The sequence below is a fragment of the Lissotriton helveticus genome, chromosome 1_1 (genome assembly GCF_964261635.1).
Source record: "Lissotriton helveticus chromosome 1_1, aLisHel1.1, whole genome shotgun sequence".
NCBI lineage: Eukaryota > Metazoa > Chordata > Amphibia > Caudata > Salamandridae > Lissotriton > Lissotriton helveticus.
The window spans coordinates 1191316054-1191336216 of record NC_136057.1 but is presented as its reverse complement, the minus strand read 5'-3'; the positions used below and the strand labels follow the sequence as shown (position 1 = coordinate 1191336216).

Genomic DNA, 20163 nt, shown 5'->3' with positions numbered 1-20163 from the left:
TAGGGCTGGGGCTAAAGATTTTTCCTACCATGGGCAGTGGTAATTTTACTCATTCCAGTTGGATAATATATGGCTGAGCTAGGGGGACAGGCTGGGACAGCACAGGCGATGGACTAAGTTTTCAGCAAGGCACAGTACATGAAGAGCACATTAAAAGTGTTTATACACATTTTACTCACCTCGCTGCCTAAATCTGAAATTATTTGGCCATAAATCCACCCTCGATGGTGTGCTCGTCACACAAACCCCAACTCCATATGGATCATTCTGCCTAATGGTGTGCTATAGAGTGAAGCTCCTTCACCCCGCATCCGTGAGTCCGCATGCTGTCACAACGCGGTTGTTACTTTCCGTAATTTTTTATTGAAGATTATATTTACATGGAGCATTACATATACATGGGAAGAAGAAAAAGAAAAACGCCCCGGGGGGGGGGGGCCACAGTCTTCTTGGTGTTAGTCCATTCAATCGCATTTCCCCTCGTTGCTGGTCCGTTTTAGTTTCCTCCGTTCCCCCTCATTTCGATGATTGTCTCTGTTACATCCCCTTCCCCGACCGTAGCAGGAAAAAAAATCCTAAATCTGAAATTATTTGGCCATAAATCCACCCTCGATTGTGTGCTCGTCACACAAACCCCAACTCCATATGGATCATTCTGCCTAATGGTGTGCTATAGAGTGAAGCTCCTTCACCCCGCATCCGTGAGTCCGCATGCTGTCACAACGCGGTTGTTACTTTCCGTAATTTTTTATTGAAGATTATATTTACATGGAGCATTACATATACATGGGAAGAAGAAAAAGAAAAACGCCCCGGGGGGGGGGCCACAGTCTTCTTGGTGTTAGTCCATTCAATCGCATTTCCTCTCGTTGCTGGTCCGTTTTAGTTTCCTCCGTTCCCCCTCATTTCGATGATTGTCTCTGTTACATCCCCTTCCCCGACCGCAGCAGGAAAAAAAAAAGAGAGAGTGGAGAGTAAGAAGCGCAGGATCGTTATGGGTCTTGTGGTGTATCTACTGCCGGATGAGTGATATGCATGTGGATGTGCATGTGTTACAACGACCGCGTTGTGCCAACGCATACCATTACTCCGCAAGTCGTTACAACGACTTGCGGGGGGGGGGAGGTGTTGGATTTAAAATCCAACACCTTCCCTAAAGTCCGCACAGACTGGAGTTGGAATAGTAAATTTTACTATTCCAACATGCAGCGCCCCCCCCCCCCTCCGCAAGTCGTTGTAACGACTTGTGGAGCAATGGTATGCGTTGTCACAACGCTGTCGCTGTTACGACCGCATTGTGACAGCATGCGGATTCATTACATACGGAGTGAAGAGGCATATTCGTGCTGCACAGGCTACACTACACTTAACCTCCAGCATCCTAACTGCTGCATTACCATTGCGAGAGTCTGGCATGGGCAACATTAGAGGGAGCAGCTGAGCATCAGGCACCGGCACAGAATGTTGAAATGAGTAATGGACACCCACCTGCACAGATTAATTAATCACCCACCATGGAGCAGGTAAGATCAGGAAACCTTTGGCGATGCAAGGCCTTTGCTGCTTCTTGCAGTTTCTTGTCCTGTGTTTGCATGAGACAAGGGAAACCAGTCCAGGCTCGAATCCCTGAATTTAGCAGTCTGTGAGTCACAGGCCTCCCAGCATATCTGGATGTCCATCAAATTATTATGACTGAATTGTACAGTACAAAACAGGAGAATCTGGGGTCAATTTTGATTCCCTGCTAGACCAAAACGTGTGAGCATAGGCACAGAAAGAAACCATTGTCGGCACTGGGTCTTTGCTGTAATCTGGATGTGCCAAGGAAAAAAAAGTAAGATCGTCTAAGTCATGTGTGGAGTGTTCGTCTGTCTTCAGTCAATAGGAGCTCGCACCATGTAAAACTGCACAAAATTATACATGGATTCTACTTGTCAGTTGACACTGCTCTTCTAATCTCATTCCCCATGAATTAAGGATAAAATGGTAACCCTTGATGTCAGAAAAGTATGCCCATTTGAGCATTATGGCTTGCTCAATTGCACTGTGCAAAACCGGACAACCACTCTGGGGGTCAATCCCAGCTTCCTTGCTAGGCCAAATCATGTGGTTTTAGGCAAAGATAGAGACCATTGTTAGAGCTGGGCCCTTGCTTCTTATATTTTTCTGTGTTCTTGCGATAGAGGTGGGTGAGCGGCTGAAGGTTCGAGGTCCTCTAGGAACCTAGAGTACAAAACTAGGTGAGCTTGAACTGGAAGTGCAGGCAAGGGAGACACATACGGAAGCAGGTTTGAATCACTGGCTCAGCAGCACCCTTTGAATGCCAGCAAATCTGGATGTGCCTAGAACAAAAAGGCAATGCAGTCTGTGTCCGTCTGTTGTGAAGTGCTCCTCTGCCTGTCCACAGTCAGACTTTGCACTATGTAAAACTACAAAAAATAAAATGTTTATTCTGCTTGTCTCCCATGCACTTATCCCATGCCCCATGAATTAAGGACTAGGGGCCAGATGTAGGTAGGCTTTTACCGGTCGGTAACGGCCGAATTCGTCCGTTACCGACCGGTAAAAGGCATTTGAGATGTAGGGGGCAGAATCGGTAAATTTACCGTTCTGTAAATTTACCGATAGGTAATTTTACAGAATCTGTAAATATACCGGTCGGTAAATTTACTGACCGGTATATTTACAGAATCTGTAAAATCGATATGTAGGTGGGACTCTTATGAGTCCCACAAGGCCTTAGAAATCGGTATTTTACCATCAAATTCAATTTGATGGTGAAATACCGATTCAGGTGTGCATGCAAATGTGCGCATGCACACCTGTGCCATATGACAGGCAGACCTGCCCTTAGGGCAGGTATGCCTGCCATATGGCCCCCGAACCTTTTTTGGGGGTGCTAGAGGGTGTCAAAGTGACACCCCCTGCACCCTTGCCAAAAATCTGTATTTACCGATCGGTAAATACCGACCTGTAATGCCCCATTCATTCCTATGGGCTTCAAAGCCCATAGGAATGAATGGAGCATTACAGGTCGGTATTTACCGAATCGGTAAATACCGACTTTTACCGATTCGGTAAATAAACATCTGGATTTCCCTACATCTCCCCCTTCATATTTACCGACTTTTAAATACCGAATCGGTAAAATTCGGTATTTAAGGGTCGGTAAATATGCTTTACCTACATCTAGCCCAAAGTGTTAACCTTTGATGTCAGAAAGAAATACAGATCTAATCATTATGGGTGAATAGCAGAGTTTGAAAGTGGAGAATCTGGGGTCAATCCTGGCATCCATGCTTGTCCAAATTGCATAATCAAAGACAAATACTTGATTTCACTGAGCGTGCCATCTTTTTGTTCAATTCCATGCATTTTTGTTAATTTGCACTTCTGAGAGCACCTTCAAATACGGATGTTCAGATGTGCTCTGCACAAAAATATCTTGTCTTTGACTTATTAACTTTATTAGGGTATGTTGTCCATCAATAATAATTATCTAGATCCACATTATAGGGTACATATCAGTGGAGCCAATGGTGGAAGTTGATGGAGCCAGTGGGGGATGTGGGTGGAGCCAATGGAGCATGTGAGTGGAGCCAGTGATGTGGGTGGGGCCTTCTAAGGAATTTGGGACTTGCACTTATTATTTTACAAAGCACTGCACTATACAAATACTGCATACATACAAACATACCATGCAAGCCAACAGACTCAATTCAGGTGGGAGACTGGATTTATTTTAGCCTTCGCACTCATAAAATTGCCTCTGTTTCAGTAGAAGTCGTGGGGTAAATACATTCCCTCGTTATTTTTCAAAATCTCCCACTGTATTGTTCTAAAATGTTGGCATGTAGGATATATATACACATATATTTATATATACACATATATATTTACACACACACACATATATATATATATATATATATATATATATATATATATATATATATATATATATATATATATATATATATATATATATATATATATATCCAAATAAATCGCCACTCTTTGCAGTAATATCCAGCACTCCATGGGGCATTTTTACCTCGATTTTCATTTTGTACACAGTGACGGCATCAACGCGTTTCTGTAGCGTTACGCTGCCTTGTTCATGATGCAAAAGCGCCATTTTTTCCTCATTAAAATATTCTTTTTCTCATTACCAACATTGACAAAGGACAAGCCTCCTTCGGCACCATAGAGTTTGTTACAACATCACTACTATGGGCGCTATCTTTAAACATGTTCAATTACACACACCATATTTAACTTTTGGGACAACCGTTTTCAAACTTTCTCCTCATGCTAGTGCATAATCAAAGTTTCCATTCGAGTATCGACCTTGTGAACAAGATCTTTGTAAAGTTTAAAACGCGTAGAGGGTTACTGGTATGCTGAAGAATGCTGAATAAATCAATCATATCTTCAAAAATCATCAAGTTGAATTGACTCGTAAATTTGAGTGCGCACGGAATTGTCTCGGAGACACTGGAAGGAATATATATATATATATATATATATATATATATATAAATCTATATATATATATACACACACACATATGTATTAATATACACACATATAAATATACTTATATATATATATATATATTATATATAAATATACACACACACACACACACACGAAGAGTCAGAAGCACCTGGATAAAATAAAAGTATGTTGATGTATGGCAGCCTCTGTATAGCGTGTACAGTTTAGTGCACTGGGTTCCTAAAATGTCACAACACTATTTGAGAATTATAAAGAAAATGACAGTGCTCCTCTCTAAACAAAGAGTGTCCGAAAAAGGAGACCCTCTCCCATTTGCTCTTCGTGCTTCCTTGTAACGATCATGCTAACATGCAGGTGCTTGTTCTGCCCTTTCCAAGGCAGTGCCTGACACCTGGATATAAATCTCAGGGCGCTAGATGCAAGAGGCTGCCGACGGGTAAAGATCTCTGCGCTTGATAATGTGGACTATTAAACCTTTCTCACCGGCAAATCCTAATTTGGTTTACCCTCGAATGGCCACCGTGGCCTTTTAACTCAACACATTTCCCATGCATAGCTCTCTCTCACCTTTTGAAGGGCCGCGTTAAATCACCTCGCTGATATATATGTCGGTGCTTTTAAGAATTGTATTTCTTCCATTAAACGCAATTCCGTTTCAGGGACGCAGAATACCTTTCAGTCTGCGTGCAGGCTTCGCTAAGTATTTTTTTAGCTTTACTGTAATGTCTTTTATCACTGGCAGTAAGTTGTTTGGTGCAGCACTCAGGCGGAGATGCGGAATTCTCGTCTTCATTTCCTCATTCAGTATAAAGAGCGCAGAAACTGCATTTATGCACATTTCCGCAATTACGTCCTCATCAGTTGCGTGGAAGCCTTTTCTGCAAATGGTGGCCCATATCAACTTTACATGTACAATGCCTACTCTGCATTTCTCCCTATGAGAAAATCAAATGTCGCTTCCATTACCCTCAATTATTGGTCTTTACGAAACAGCTGGAAACGCTCTATACCTTTAATGCTAAAAGGCGTATTCTCTCCGACCAACAGCCTCCGAAGAACTTCACTGGTCAGATAAAATTCCAATAAATTGGAGCTTAGAGGGAAAAGCGTAGGACCCAGGTTGCCCTCCACTCACAGTATACTCAACAAAAATGACCTGGTCCTAATCATTATAGGCAATAATTTTATCATCAACTGTGTTAGTCACTAATGTAGATTTACTTAAATCTAATAGTGATATTCTTTCTATCGTCAGAGTGTGCCTTCTTCATATCTTCTAAAAACCACTATGTGTCTATATGCGCCTGCTTGACTATCATTCAGGCAGTCTACTAAGTGTCGGAAAAAATGTGTGTGAGGAAGGAAGGAACCTCACGGGAGCAACCACCAGGGAACTACTGACTGGTACTCGTCAGTCTGTTCCTCTTATCATCATTGGCTCCTTCCAACCATAAATGAGAAAAATTGCAAAGAATGATGTAAAAGGAAAATAATAATAAACAACTCAACCGGTAATGATACCTAGTTACATACATGTGCACCTCAACCCCCAAGGGTATAAGGGCCGCTATCCGGTGCTCTACCAATGCTAAAAACTGGGTTAGATATCCCTAGCTATGTGATACTCTTTATTCTGTGCTGGGTATCTACTCCTATTAAAACCTACACTCAACAGTTGTGCTTTGTTTTAATATATGGGAAGCCAACATGGTTTGTTGCCTATCAATCTTGGTCGGCAACTTCATCAGAGCTGGGGGTTACCTTTGCCACACATTTCTGGATTCTTCCAGTGTTTAAATCTATAGACACATAGAAACACAACAACAAAGATAAAAATATAGAGTGACACTGTTAGATATATTGCCCTTCTCATAAACAATTTGTTTGGTATACCAACTGTGTATAGGACATGCTGTGTTTTCCTTCTCGAGGGTGTACGATGGCATACCTGTAGTTACTCATATGCCGGCATTAAATATTTGGTCCCCTTTCATGTGACGCGGTCGATGTATGTCGACCTAAAAACATATCGTAAATAGAATGAGTAATTTACCAGAGGCCCGCTAGTTTTCTAACTCCCCTCCACATAGTATCTTGAATGTTTATCAAAGTGCACCCGCTATGCACGTACCAACATGGCTGCGCTGCTTAGTGTAATGGCATGTAACAGTTGCCTCGCGCATTTCATATCTGTCACACTCTCGCGTTCTAAATTAGAAATGCTCCTATGATGTTGCCGAAATAGCCCCACTGTATTCAGGAGTTTACCCATACCGGCACTCGCCTCTTACCGTCATCTGCACTCGGTCTCTGCTCGTATCGGGCTCCCGTTCCCGCTATGCTCGGCTGTGTTCACCACGGTTGGACTAAAACGGACCCAAAAGCGTAACGCGTCAGCACGTACGTACCGTGCGTGTGAGGTCATGTGTCCCAGTGCCAAGTGGCGGCCAACTTAGAGTGGCAGAAAAATAGTAATAAATAGTAAAATATAGTAAATAAGCACATCCAGAAATGTGTGGCAAATGTAACCCCCAGCCCTGATGAAGTTGCCGACCAAGATTGAAAGGCAACGAAACATGTTGGCTTCCCATATATTAAATCGAAGCACAACTGTTGAGTGTAGGTTTTAATAGGAGTAGATACCCAGCACAGAATAAAGAGTATCACATAGCTAGGGATATCTAACCCAGTTTTTAGCATTGGTAGAGCGCCGGATAGCGGCTCTTATACCCTTGGGGGTTGAGGTGCACATGTATGTAACTAGGTATTATCACTGTTTGAGTTGTTTATTATTATTTTCCTTTTACATCATTCTTTGCAATTTTTCTCATTTATGGTTGGAAGGAGCCAATGATGATAAGAGGAACAGACTGACGAGTACCAGTCAGTAGTTCCCTGGTGGTTGCTCCCGTGAGGTTCCTTCCTTCCTCACACACATTTTTTCCGACACTTAGTAGACTGCCTGAATGATAGTCAAGCAGGCGCATATAGACACATAGTGGGTTTTAGAAGATATGAAGAAGGCACACTCTGTCGATAGAAAGAATATCACTATTAGATTTAAGTAAATCTACATTCGTGACTAACACAGTTGATGATAAAATTATTGCCTATAATGATTAGGACCAGATAAAATTCCACTCAGATTCTTGGAGTGATTTTTTGTGCATTAGATGATGTGGTTGCCATGGTACTGATGCTTTCAGATTAAGTTAGAATGAATTAAAAAAGGGTTCTTCTTCAAGTATGTGTTCTTTCACAGGCATAGGTATTCCTAGGGACTCCTGCTCATGTCTATACTGCACTAAAGTTTCAGCTCTCTAAGAAACTCTCAAGGACTCTTTTGCTAACCACTGTATTCTGAACACAATGGCCCCGATTCACAAAGGGCCTTTGTACTTGTGGCGGAGGCCCCGCAGTAATGGCGGGGGTCCCGCACTCGTGGCGGCGGGACCAGTGGCGTAACGAAAGTCGTAGGGGCCCCCCTGCAAGGTACACAGAGGGGCCCGCTCCGGATTTAATCCAGCGCTCTCTGGCGTGAGCACAGTGCTGAGGGGGCCCCCTGCAGCCCCTGGGCTCCCCCCCCCCACACTGCGGGGATGCGGGGGCCTGTGTTATGCCTCTGGGCGGGACTTCAGCAATGAGAAACTGCAATGTGGAGGTCTACCATGAGTGAGGGCCATGTGTCAGGACTGCAGGGCCTCCGTTACGAGTGCGGAGGCCCATTGTGACTAGGGCCCAAGGCCTAGAGAGAGGGCCTCTGTAATGGTAGCTGAGTGAACACTTGCCTCTGTATTAGCTGGATATCACTGATTACTTCTTTGCCCAGTATTTATTTCCTGCAGTAGTTATAGATTACTTTAAGGCTCCCTAGGTTGGCTGTATTGCACTGCTTGATTATTGTTCCCACAACACTGTATTCGTTGTTCTATATTTGTTAATGATTGCTTTCTTTCTCCTGTGTTGGCTGTACTGCACTTGTTGCTGGATGCAACCTAACCACTGTGTTCATTGCACTGCTTATCGTTTCCTTGCCCATATGCTGGTTGTACTGCACAGGTTGCCGCCTGTCACCCATATTGCTTGTACCACACTTTCTGGTGATTTCCTTCCTATTGAGTTGATTAATAATTATTTAATTAATTCATTATTAAACTACATATACTTTACTTTCCTACAGCTGTATTATTTGTGATAGCTTGGTTGCTAATTGCTTCCTTTCCACTTTACTGGTTAGATTGCATTGGTAGCGGGTGACTTCCGGGCATCTGTGTTGGCTGTACTGAACTGGTTGGGGATTGCTCTGTGTTCACTGGACTGCACTATTGAGAAAATGAAGGAACTAAGAGCGAGAAGCAGGAGATGATCTGTGATCTTGTCTGGGACCTCTAGATATTGGATTGGCAGGAGACAGAAGTGAGGTAGTGCTTTCTTGGTCACTGAGAACCCAGATCCTGGCTAAGGTGTTCTCCAAGAAGCAAACCCTGGCAATCCTTACTCCAATTGAGTGGGTTGTAGAGCTCCCATCTAGGATGCGCTGAGCATCAGGCTTGCAGAGGTTTTGAATGAGGGTCGTAGAGACACGTGAAAAGAACGATTATGCTGGCTTCTCACGCCGAGGATATTTGAGAATGCAGCATTGAAGGGGTAGAGCGACATTCCCCCCCTTACATCGAATATTATTATTTAGAGGTTCAAAACCTCTGCTGCCAGCAACTGAATGCAGGATGTTGTAACTCTTCCTCATAACCACAACCAATGATCATGTATTCCATGAAAAGAATGATGCTTGGGGCTCCGGCATAGTTGTAGGCTTTGTATGGGAAGCAAAGATACAACCTCTGTTGCAATCTCTTTACCAGGAATGCACAGGCGAGGTATGGAGTGCTCATAAAGAGCCAGATGGTTCCCACACTGATCCCGGCACAGGTCACTAATGCAGTTACTAGTCTACTGAAGTAGCAGATCTGCTTGGCAAACATGCGCATTACCCCAGTAAGTAAGTGAAGATAACTGATAGCAATACATTTTAGGTTAATGTTAATGTTCATATATCAGGCGAAACCACTGAGTACTGGAGACAAGTGACATTAAAATCACTCAAAATATGACAGGTGAGGTGATGAGCACCGCGATGGGCTCCATGCTGTGGCGAGGCACTCAATGGTGATTGTGTGTTGGAGGGTGGATGTGCTTCAAGTGGCTGCCTATTGTTCTGCAACAGTGGTTGCCATTGCGCCTGAAAGGAGCTCTGTGCATGGTTGATGAGGCATTCTTGCCTCGGATGGAGGCAGAGTCTGTCTCCTGGATATGTGTTACCCGTGCAAGGGGGAGGGCAATTTATGCATGCTGAACTCCCTCCTTTAAATATTAATGTCATGTTTGGTACCCAGAACTGCTGCATAATATGCGTTGTGCCTACTCCATTGTGCTCTGTAATGTAATGCTTCATAATACTGATGTTCGTTCTAAAATTGCAGTGATAAATGAAAAACTAGGGTTTAAAAATAAAAATTGCTCAAAGTAAGTACATTGGAATAATACTTAAGAGTAAATGTAAAATGCCTAAAAGGTGGCCGGATGATTCCAGAGTTGCAGAATTTAGAACCATTTAAAATTCTTGTGGGTGCATTATCTGGTTGCACAGAATAGTGCCGCCACCACATGAACTTTTGGGCCACAACTAAGGATGACCTCAGTCACGGGGATCCGACTAAGTAGGCACTATCAGTTATCTGGAGTGAAATGTTGATTTAGAACCAGAGTCCTGTATCTTTTTTGATTCTGTAGTACCAGAGTGGTCATGATGCTACGCTGGTAGGTAGGACCAGTGATGCTCGTGAACATTGTTGCTGAGGATGTCAGAGGAGTCCACTGGTATCCACTTCTGCGGTTCTGAACGTGCAGGAGGGTCCTGGGTGATGAGACTTGATCTCAGTCGGGGTCCTGGACGATGTCCAGCTGGTGGCCAATCCCAACCCGCCATTTAGTGCTGTAGGTGATTGGTTGATGTGTAAAAGGATAAACAGCCTCTGTGGCTGCTCCTGTGGGTTGGTGCGCGAAGGGCAATGTCTCTGATGCTCTTCAGGGGTCAGGACTATGCATCCCACCATGCACTTTGGTCAAAGGAGGATACCTTCAGTGGGCTAGATACAGGTCAGTCCTGTGAACGTGTTGTAGGCCTGAGGTTCAGATATGGAGCTAGGACCACAAGTTGTAATGTTAAAGCTCCCTCGAGCAGTTGGCTGACGAGCCTGGGACCCCGCACCTGCGTGCCTGAGTGGTACTAAACCTGGCAGATATTTGGCAGCCACCGGCAACCCCAGAACACGGCCTATCCCTGCTGACGAGGGGTGATACCCCGAAACACGTGTCCAGGGATGGCGAAGATAGCGAAGATAGCAGATAATCGAAAGAAGATGCATCGCGGAACACGTAACTACATTGACCACAGTCCTTAGGGGCCATACCGCTGGTGTGAGTAGTGTGCGACCCCACCCCCATTTGTAATGTTAAAGCTCCCTCAAGCAGTTGGCTGACGAGCCTGGGACCCCGCACCTGCGCGCCTGAGTGGTACTAAACCTGGCAGATATTTGGCAGCCACCGGCAACCCAGAGCACGGCCTATCCCTGCTGACGAGGGGTGATACCCCGAAACACGTGTCCAGGGATGGCGATGATAGCGAAGATAGCAGATAATCGAAAGAATATGCATCGCGGAACACGTAACAACATTGACCACAGTCCTTAGGGGCGATACCGCTGGTGTGTGAGTAGTGTGCGACCCCACCCCCATTTGTAAGGACCACAAGTCCATGGGAGATTCACTGGGTCCTTCGGCATTAGGAGACACTCCCACTCTTTGGAACTTTACCTTCACTCAGGGTAGTTTGCAGTCTCTGTTTGTGTCCAAGTGTGTACAGCAGGTGCAGTCCTATGTGCCCCTTTTCTCTTGCTTATTCATAGATGTTAGGCTGTCTAGGACTACAATGGCAAGGGTGGGAGCAACATTTGCTCACTAAAAGTGGTGATTCCTTTAAAGCCTCCACTCTGTTATCCCCCTCGCCACAGGGTATCGTGCCTGGTAGGAGGTGTGACCTCTGCCCTGGGAAGCTGTTTGTTCTCCTGCCTGCAGAGACGTTCACACATTGGTAGGCATGAAAACAGTGCAGAGACAGCAGATGTGTACTGGCCATGCTACTGGCTGGCTGTGGCAACGAGATTACTAGTTTCTTAAAGGATTATTGATAATAATTGCATATTAAATCTGACTTCAGGATACATTTGGGTTTAATGCCACAATTTATCTGATACCAAACAGTATAATGTTTTGGTGGTCTGATTGCAAAGTTAGCCCAGTGGGGCAACCCCCAATTTAGTCAACGAGGCTATCAGCCTTGCTACAGCAAAAACGGCTTTTAGGGGGTTTGGATGTTTAAATATAAGAAATATGTATCCCACCTAACAGTACCTTGCACCCTGCCTGCTGGGAATCACAGGGCATCATTAGGGATGACTTACAATTGATGCCTGAGAAGGTTATGGCTTTGCTACCGATGGCAAACTCGAGTTAGCAGTTTAAAACCTCACTTCCATGCTGCAATTGCAGTTTGGGAGTCATGCTTGCCCTTGTCAGCACCGGGGTGGCACAATCAGTGCCGCAGTCCACGAGTGACACTTAACTTACAGGCCCAGGGTATACAAACTACAATATACGAGGGACTTATAAGTAATTTAAGTCATGCCCATTAGGTGTAACTAATTTACCATGTTCAGTTTTAGGGGTCAAAATCACTGGCCCTAGGGCTAGTTAACAGAGTTCAGAGCACTTTCAGAATCGAAAAATATCAGCATTAAGGCAAATAGTGCGGGGTAATCATGCAAAAAGAAGGCATTTTCCCTCATTGCCAAACTTGGAACCAATAACTAAAAAAATAATTGTAACTTATTGCTTTAACACATTTAAGGCATTTGTGTTTTTTCCACGGTTACATTTCCCCAGTTTTTCTCATTAGCATGCTGTCTTAATGAATATGTTTTTTTTTAGAAATCTACAGCACAATAATCCATCAATGTATTTAGATACACAGTTCAATTCTCAAACAAAACACAAATCATCAAATGTGCCTCTGTAGTTTAAATATTCATGACAGCAGCATTGAGTTACAGATGTGCAAGGCATATGTGGAGAAACAGTATATAACAGGGTTCAGTACATTTTAAATCACGCCAGCATAATTCACATAATGTTGGGCATTTCAAGTTATGCTTGAACACAAAATTAAAAAAATTAAGTCATTTTGTAAAATTATTTGACATTCGTGGTAAAATACACAGGAACAAGAGTGCGAGCAGCTGATCTTTGCAGTGCTATTGCTTAAATGGATCCTCATGCTAGCGATTCACACACGGACTCAGTACAAACTTAAAAATAGCATAACATGGTAGATCTGCATTTTGCGTACTTTTACCTAATTTCTCATAATTTTGCCAACATTTTCGTGTAATGACTCAAACGGAAATTACGTGAATAGGGCACAACCCTAGTATTTAATTGTGTCTCATAGCCCTCGGCGAGAATTCTCTGCAGCAGGGGGAATTTGTAGGTGTAAAGTTAGAATATTTGCGAAATTTCACAAATAGCATTTCTCTGCCCATAAAAACGGTGATCCATGTAATGTCCTTCCTTTAACCCCATACGCGTTTAAAAGTAAAGATGCTCCATTCAGTAGAGTTCATGAAAAAAAAGATGCTCCCTCTATGCAGGAGAGTTGATCAATGCCCACAAAGTTAAGAAACTCTTTTTACCCGTTTATTTTGCATACATGGTATGTTTACGCACGTACAATTCAATGTTTCATTAAAGTAAACAATTTGCACTCTTTAGCTTCTTTTAGCACTCATATCTTCTTCTCTCCCACATATAGGCTAAGTTGAGATGAGACATCCTAAACAGCTGAACATTTCCGGAAGTGTAAAGGGTTCCTGTCAAAATCTAGTACATGTTGTGAAACTTCTGGATACCAAAGTGCAACAGTGATATTTTGACCACACATATGCATGGCCTTCACCTTTTATCAGAAATAATACTACTACTACTACCAATATTAATAACAATATCAGTAACAATAACAATGACAATATGCATACATGTTATTGCTTGCAGTATTACTATCATTATTATTAATATAATATTTAATATTATTATTGTTATTGATATTATACTCAATTCTGATAACTACACAGATAAAATTAATATTAACATAGTAACAAGGATAACAACATTGTTATTAATATTATTAATAAAAAATATATATTAATGATACCAATAACAATCGTGATAATAATAGTACTAATAATAAAACTACTGCTAATAATAAGAGTAAAACTAATAGGAAGAAGAAAAACTAGAAAGGAAGAAGGGAGTAGGAAGAAAAATAAAAAGAAGGTGTCAACAACACGCACTGTACGGATCACTGCAGAGCCGTGTTAGGGTGGCAGATCCTGGCACCGCATGTGCCCCCTGGGTCTGAGGGAAACCATTTTACTCATAAACTGTCTTCTTACCTACTGCTGGTCCCGTGTCTGGCCGGTTCAAGGAGCTGATGATCACAAACCCAAAGCCCTCATTCTCCTTGCGATGGATGACTACGTCGCTGGTTTGCACGCTATGAGGTGCAAAGCCGTCTGGGGGCAAACTATTGCTGGGGGCGGCATGGTTACTGTTGCTATTGGGGTAGGAGGCATAGTCACTTCGCGGCGAACTGTGATGAGTGGACACGGAGCCCGGGCTTCGACCATTCTCCGGGCATGGTTCTCCTAAAAACAGAAAGGATTTTATTATTAGAGACACCTTGTGCCTTTCATCAGTCTTTATAAATCTCCATCTCATTACAGACTGAATGCTGAACATTACCATAATGCAGTCCATTACTCTAAGTGCTCAGAACAGTTGTGTATAGGTAGCACTCATACTCATTCATTTTCCGCTAGGAAGCAGCGCCCAGACAAAGGAGGATAGAAATATTGTGACAATACATACACGAATCAATAGCACAAGGCGGTAACCTATCCATTAGCTAATATGGCTTCTTGCAGGACACGCCTCAGCCTGTCCTTAGATGTGTGAGCTCCAATGAAAGGAAACCATAAACAAAGACTGTACTTGAATAGGAACTGAGGGATCTATTCTTAAGAGGCGGTCCAAGAGTGTCCTCCTCACCCGAAGCGCCAATAATGTAGAAATAACGAGGCACAAATATTTATCGCACAACTCTGCAGGCGAGACCTCTTCACTACTCAGTAAATCACTTAAACATTTGTAAAGGAAGTCTTTCATGTTAAATCTGCTGTCAGTGGGAGTCCTGGAAACTGCATTTTGCTTATGGCAACTTGATTGTATGCTTGGATCCTGTAGCTCCTTCTGCCCAAGTAATGTCTCTGCCACAACATGCTTAGGGAACCTTATTTGACCTGGAAAGTAGTCCTACAGTAATGCAAAGTAGCGCTAGCTTGTTAACAAAGCTTTCTGTTTTTCACCCCTTCTTAGAGCCCTTCATCTACACTCTGCATATTGTGTCAAGGAAAAGTACCATGGGTGGTGCATGGGTGTACCATGATTCTTGATGCAATACTTCATTTGCTAACATTTGAAAACAGGAATTTGCGCCAAAAAAGTGCCTCTTTGAGGCTGGCATCTTTGAGAAATGTTTTTAATTCTCTGAACGTTTCCTACTTTACATGTCAGCTGCATTGTACAGCACACACAAAGAGAGCAAAGTGTTAAACTTTGTGTATTCCACGGGAAGGGCCCCATCCTGTACAAAACCTATGCATTAAATCTCCTTTTGACTTCTTGGTGCAATGCTCCAATGGGGACATTATAAAGTCTGGTGTTTGCATGTAATTGAAAAGGGGCTGTCATTCTGTTTTCTTTAACTTATTTCATCAACTTGTTTTGTACTGTGCTTTGTCCTTGATGGAGCAAAGGTTCTCAACCCAAAGTGCAATCTTAATTGTTGGTTCTCTGTACAACAGGTACATTTCAGTGGAGATGTGTGCCTCAATGGTTAGAGCGGCAGACCCTGAAGCAGAGGTCTGACCCGGGACAAGGGTTCAATTCCCGCCTCGGCGGGTCTTGGGCTCAATTTCCACGGACCTGATAATTCTCGCCTCGGTGCCTATTCCAATCATGAAGACCCACTCTGCAACTCTGGGCAATAGCTTGCTTAATCTCCACAACGCCCCCAACAGCGCTGGGATGCCTGGCTTCACCTTGGGGGTGCCCAGGAGAGGACATTTTTGCAGGGAAAAGCCAGGAAGGGTTCCACAGCGGTATGTGTTACAGCACCAGGACACCCATGGGTATTAGTGCGCTTTACAAGTACAAATTACATTTACATTTCTGCATTGCCCCTTTCTATCTATTTACTCCCTACCTTACACATACCCTAAAAAGATATCAGCGAGCCCCTGATGTGCCACTCGACACAAGCATGTAGGAATTGTCACTGCCTGGCTTTGGTCCCAGACCTGCTCAAAAGACCCACAGACTCAATTAGACATATTTCTGATCTTTTCTATGGGATAATTTTAGACAGACCTTCGGAAAATGGAAATCTGGGATATATTCCCATTGAAAACATCCAATGTCGATCCACGAGGACTGGATCCATGCCACATTTTCAGGCTAAGTGTACCGTAGATAATAATTCCTTTTATGATTCAACGTCTTACATTTATCCATATGGATATGCTAGAAATCTGGCGCCTGCTATAGAAACGTGAACTTATTGAATGAATTTCCATCGCTCTTTAGACGTTCTTCATTTAAAACCATTTGTTTCATTATGATGAAGTTCATGTCTTCATCCAAACATCAGGATTTAAACAGTAGTCAGATATTTCTCGATCATAGCTCATTGAGCATCCGCCAAGAGCAAGCTGTTTGACAGGCAACGTGCGCCCTTCATTAGCCCTTCACAACCCTGAATTAAAATGATTACAGATGGCCAGGAGGAAGGAACTGCAAACAATTACAGGCTGCCACGTTAGACTGACACTCTGCAGGAGCCACTGGAGCAAATCCGCAGCCCAGTGACACCGCCGGTGACAAAAGAGATCTCATTTTCTGGCTGTCATGTTTTGGAAGCCTGGGACAGTGTACGTCAGCACGCCTGGAGCCCGGGGAGAACGAGCCTGCTCCTGGGCGGTCGCTGGAGATGGCTGGCACCTTCCCACAAAATGGATGCAACACTCTCCGGCACTGCTGTGCGCGGGAAGGTCATTCTGGAGGAAACTTTTGTCAATTCTTAAGGGCTTTGCTTCAATAACTTGTGGAGAGCTATGCTTGAGCGAATGCATGGATTATATTTACAATTTCAGGCAAGAAAGTGCATCTCAGCAATGCAATGTATGGAATGTTCGGTCGCCCTATTGGGAAATGTTATAATCTTGCAAATCCTTGACAAAACCCCAACACGTCTTTCGAGTGAGAATTCTGCACATGGTGCTTTACTTTGTAACAAGAGTCATAAGCATCGATGTTTGCCTCTGACAATGCTTTGTTGCGATTACTATAAATTTAGACATTAGAGAAACAATGTTACTGTACTATAAAACAACTTGCACAGATTTCTCCAGTACTGGAGTACTGCAAAACCCCTAGGTTATCTATGCATATCAGAGATTCCCCTTGCATACTTCCTTAACACTTTCTCATGCAGGGTTCCCATGCAGAGTAAGTATGGTGTAAATACAGGGTGCAGGGCATTTGCCCAGCCTACATTTTTTTCTATCATAAGGCAACCGGCATCCCAGCCAATCGCGGTTGTCGAGGGCGGGACAGGGGCGGCACCTGACGGAGTGTCGAGCGGTTAGCGCTCTAGACCTCCGCTTCCTGGCGAGTATTTAGCCACTCGGCGGCCCCAGCGCGCAGCGATGGCGCGCAGGGTAGGCGCCTTTGACTGCGCCAAAGACGAGCCTAAGACCAGCCCGTCTGTGCCCGTCCGGGCCAGGCCGGGTCACGGGGCACGTAGCGCTGGTACTGGTAGGTTCTCAGCGGATCAGCTACGGGCGCTGCGCCCTAGTAGTAATAGTAACTGTTCCGTCCTAAAACCTTCCTTAATGGGTACACATGCATGTCCCCATTGTGCTTTTGCGCTAACTAATGTACAACCCTATCCAGAGGTACTACACAGTCTAAGTCACCTACTCAAGCCTCTGTTTTAAATCCCTGCACTTTCACTTTTTATACTGTTAATTGTAGATCACTGCCCCAACATAAAGCTGATATCTACCACCTCTTAGTTGAAGAAAAACCTTGTGCGGTATTTTTAACGGAGACCTGGCTGCATGATGGTGCAGGCCCCGATGTAGCCGCCGCCCTGCCCTCTAGCTATGCTATTGTTAGAGTAGATAGAGAAAGGCAGGCAGGAGGGGGTCTTGCTGTGATCTTCAATAGGGATTTTAATTGTGATTTTGAAATGGTTAATATACCTGGATGCGAAGCAGCATTTTTTAAAATTTCACTGAACCCTAATTTTATGTTTTCGGGTTTTTTAATTTATCGCCCCCCGGGAAACAGCAGTGTTTGGGCTGCGAATTTGGTTAATCTTATTTCACCTTATTTTTTGAATGCCCAAAACCTGACCATATTGGGAGATTTAAATCTCCATTTTGAGGATAAATCTAATAGTACAGCCATTAATCTTTTGGAGGATTTTAATACCCTGAATATGTTTCTGAGAAATGAAGGCCCCACGCATAAAGCTGGGCATTTGTTGGACCCCATTATCTCTAACATACAGGAACTGAAATGGCTAACCCTATCTGTTGGTCGGACCATTTTTTAACGCTCTTCAGTATTACTCTCACACAATCCAAGATGCCAGGCTCTGCTCGGCCCCCAATTTTTATGAGAAATTGGAAAAAAATAGATCTGACCGAGTTGCAGAATGCATTACAGACATCCCCTCCTGTCTTGGGTGAGGACATTTATTTATTTATTTATTATTACACTTATTAAGCGCGCAGCTACCCGGAGGTTTCCCGGCGCTAAAGCAAACTGATCAGTGATAGGCGCGAGGGACATTAGTTGTTGAAAAGCCAGGTCTTTATTCCCTTACGGAATTTCAGAAAGCACGATTCCGTGCGCAAAGACTGAGGAAGAGAATTCCATAGGGATGGGGCCAACAGAGCAAACGAGCGGCCACCCATTTTGGCTCTGTTGATGCGCGGAATTTTAAATTTGTTATGCGACAAGGACCTAAGTGTGCGGGGGGGAACATATTGCTGAACTAGAGCAGCAAGGTAGCGCGGGGCTCTATCAGTCATGATTTTATGCATGTAGCAGAGTGCTTTAAAATGCACTCTGCTTTCAATGCGCAACCAGTGCAGGTTCCGCCTGTGGTGGGTGACCGAGGATCTGGCAGGAAGGTGACAGATCAGGCGAACTGCCATATTCTGAACCACCTGGTATTTTCTGGTTACCTCTTTGGCAGCCCCTAAGAGCAGGATGTTCCCATAGTCCAGGCGTGAGATGACAAGGGCCTGGACGACGGTCCTCAAGGTGTCTGTAGGCAGCATCCAAGTGATCTTTCTCAGCCACCTGATGATGGTCGTACAAGTGGCTGCAACTTTCACAACATGATGTTTGAAGGTAAGTTGGTTGTCGAAGATCACACCGAGATTGCGAGCAGACACTGATGGAATGGGTAGAGGACCCATCTCCGTAGGCCAATGGTGTGGGCCCCAGAGAGAGGTGTCGGGGCCAAACAAGAGCAGCTCTGTTTTATCCCCGTTAAGCTTCAGTTTGTGCTTTAACATCCAGTCCGATATATGCTTCAATCCAATTTGAAGAGAGGAGGAAGGGAGGTTTTTATTAGTCGATAGGGAATAGATGACTTGAGTGTCATCGGCGTAGGAATAAATTGTAAGGCCAGCCTGTTCAGCCAGGAACGCAAGAGGCCTTACATAGAGGTTAAAAAAAAGGGGACTAAGGATGGAACCCTGGGGAACACCGTGAGCGGAAGGGAGGGTGGATGAAGCAGAGGAAGAGGAAAAAACCTGAAACGTGCGATCAGACAGAAAGTTAGCAATCCAGGCCAGGGCGGTACCACCGACACCTACTGCCTCCAGGGTGGATAATAAGATGGAATGGGAGACGGTGTCAAAAGCGGCACTCAAGTCAAGCAAGATGAGTGCCACCGTCTCGCCATTATCCACTTGGCGTCTGATGGTTTCTGACACGCCAAGGAGGGTAGTTTCCGTGGAGAAACCAGCCCTGAACCCGGATTGAGAGCAGTGGAGAAAATTGGTGGATTCAACAAAAGAACTAAGTAAAGAATTCACATGCTTCTCCAAAATCTTGGAGAAGCAAGAAAGCAGTGAAATAGGGCGAAAGTTGGAAGGATTGTTGGGGTCCGCATTGGCCTTCTTTAATAATGGAACCACCATAGCGTGCTTCCATTCCTTCGGGACAGTCGCTTCTACCAAGGAGGAGTTGAGGACATCCAAAATAATGTGGAGTGAATCTGGGTCGAGGGAGCCCAGAACTTGAGGGGGGAGAGGGTCAAGGGGAGAGCCAGATTTGATGGTCTGGAGGTACTTTTTTAGAAGTGTGGGGGAAATGAGATCCCAGGAA

At 44.1% G+C, this 20163-nt stretch overlaps 1 protein-coding gene across 3 annotated transcripts in view; it reads right to left on the bottom strand.

Moving 5' to 3' along the window:
- The window catches only part of MAGI2 (membrane associated guanylate kinase, WW and PDZ domain containing 2), a 2996284-nt gene that overhangs the window by 172351 nt on the left and 2803770 nt on the right, over window positions 1–20163 (bottom strand). For all 3 annotated transcript variants that reach the window (XM_078679471.1, XM_078679479.1, XM_078679488.1), the window contains one exon: window positions 14088–14339. In XM_078679471.1, coding sequence (XP_078535597.1) covers window positions 14088–14339 — 252 coding nt within the window. The remainder of the gene's footprint in view (window positions 1–14087; window positions 14340–20163) is intronic.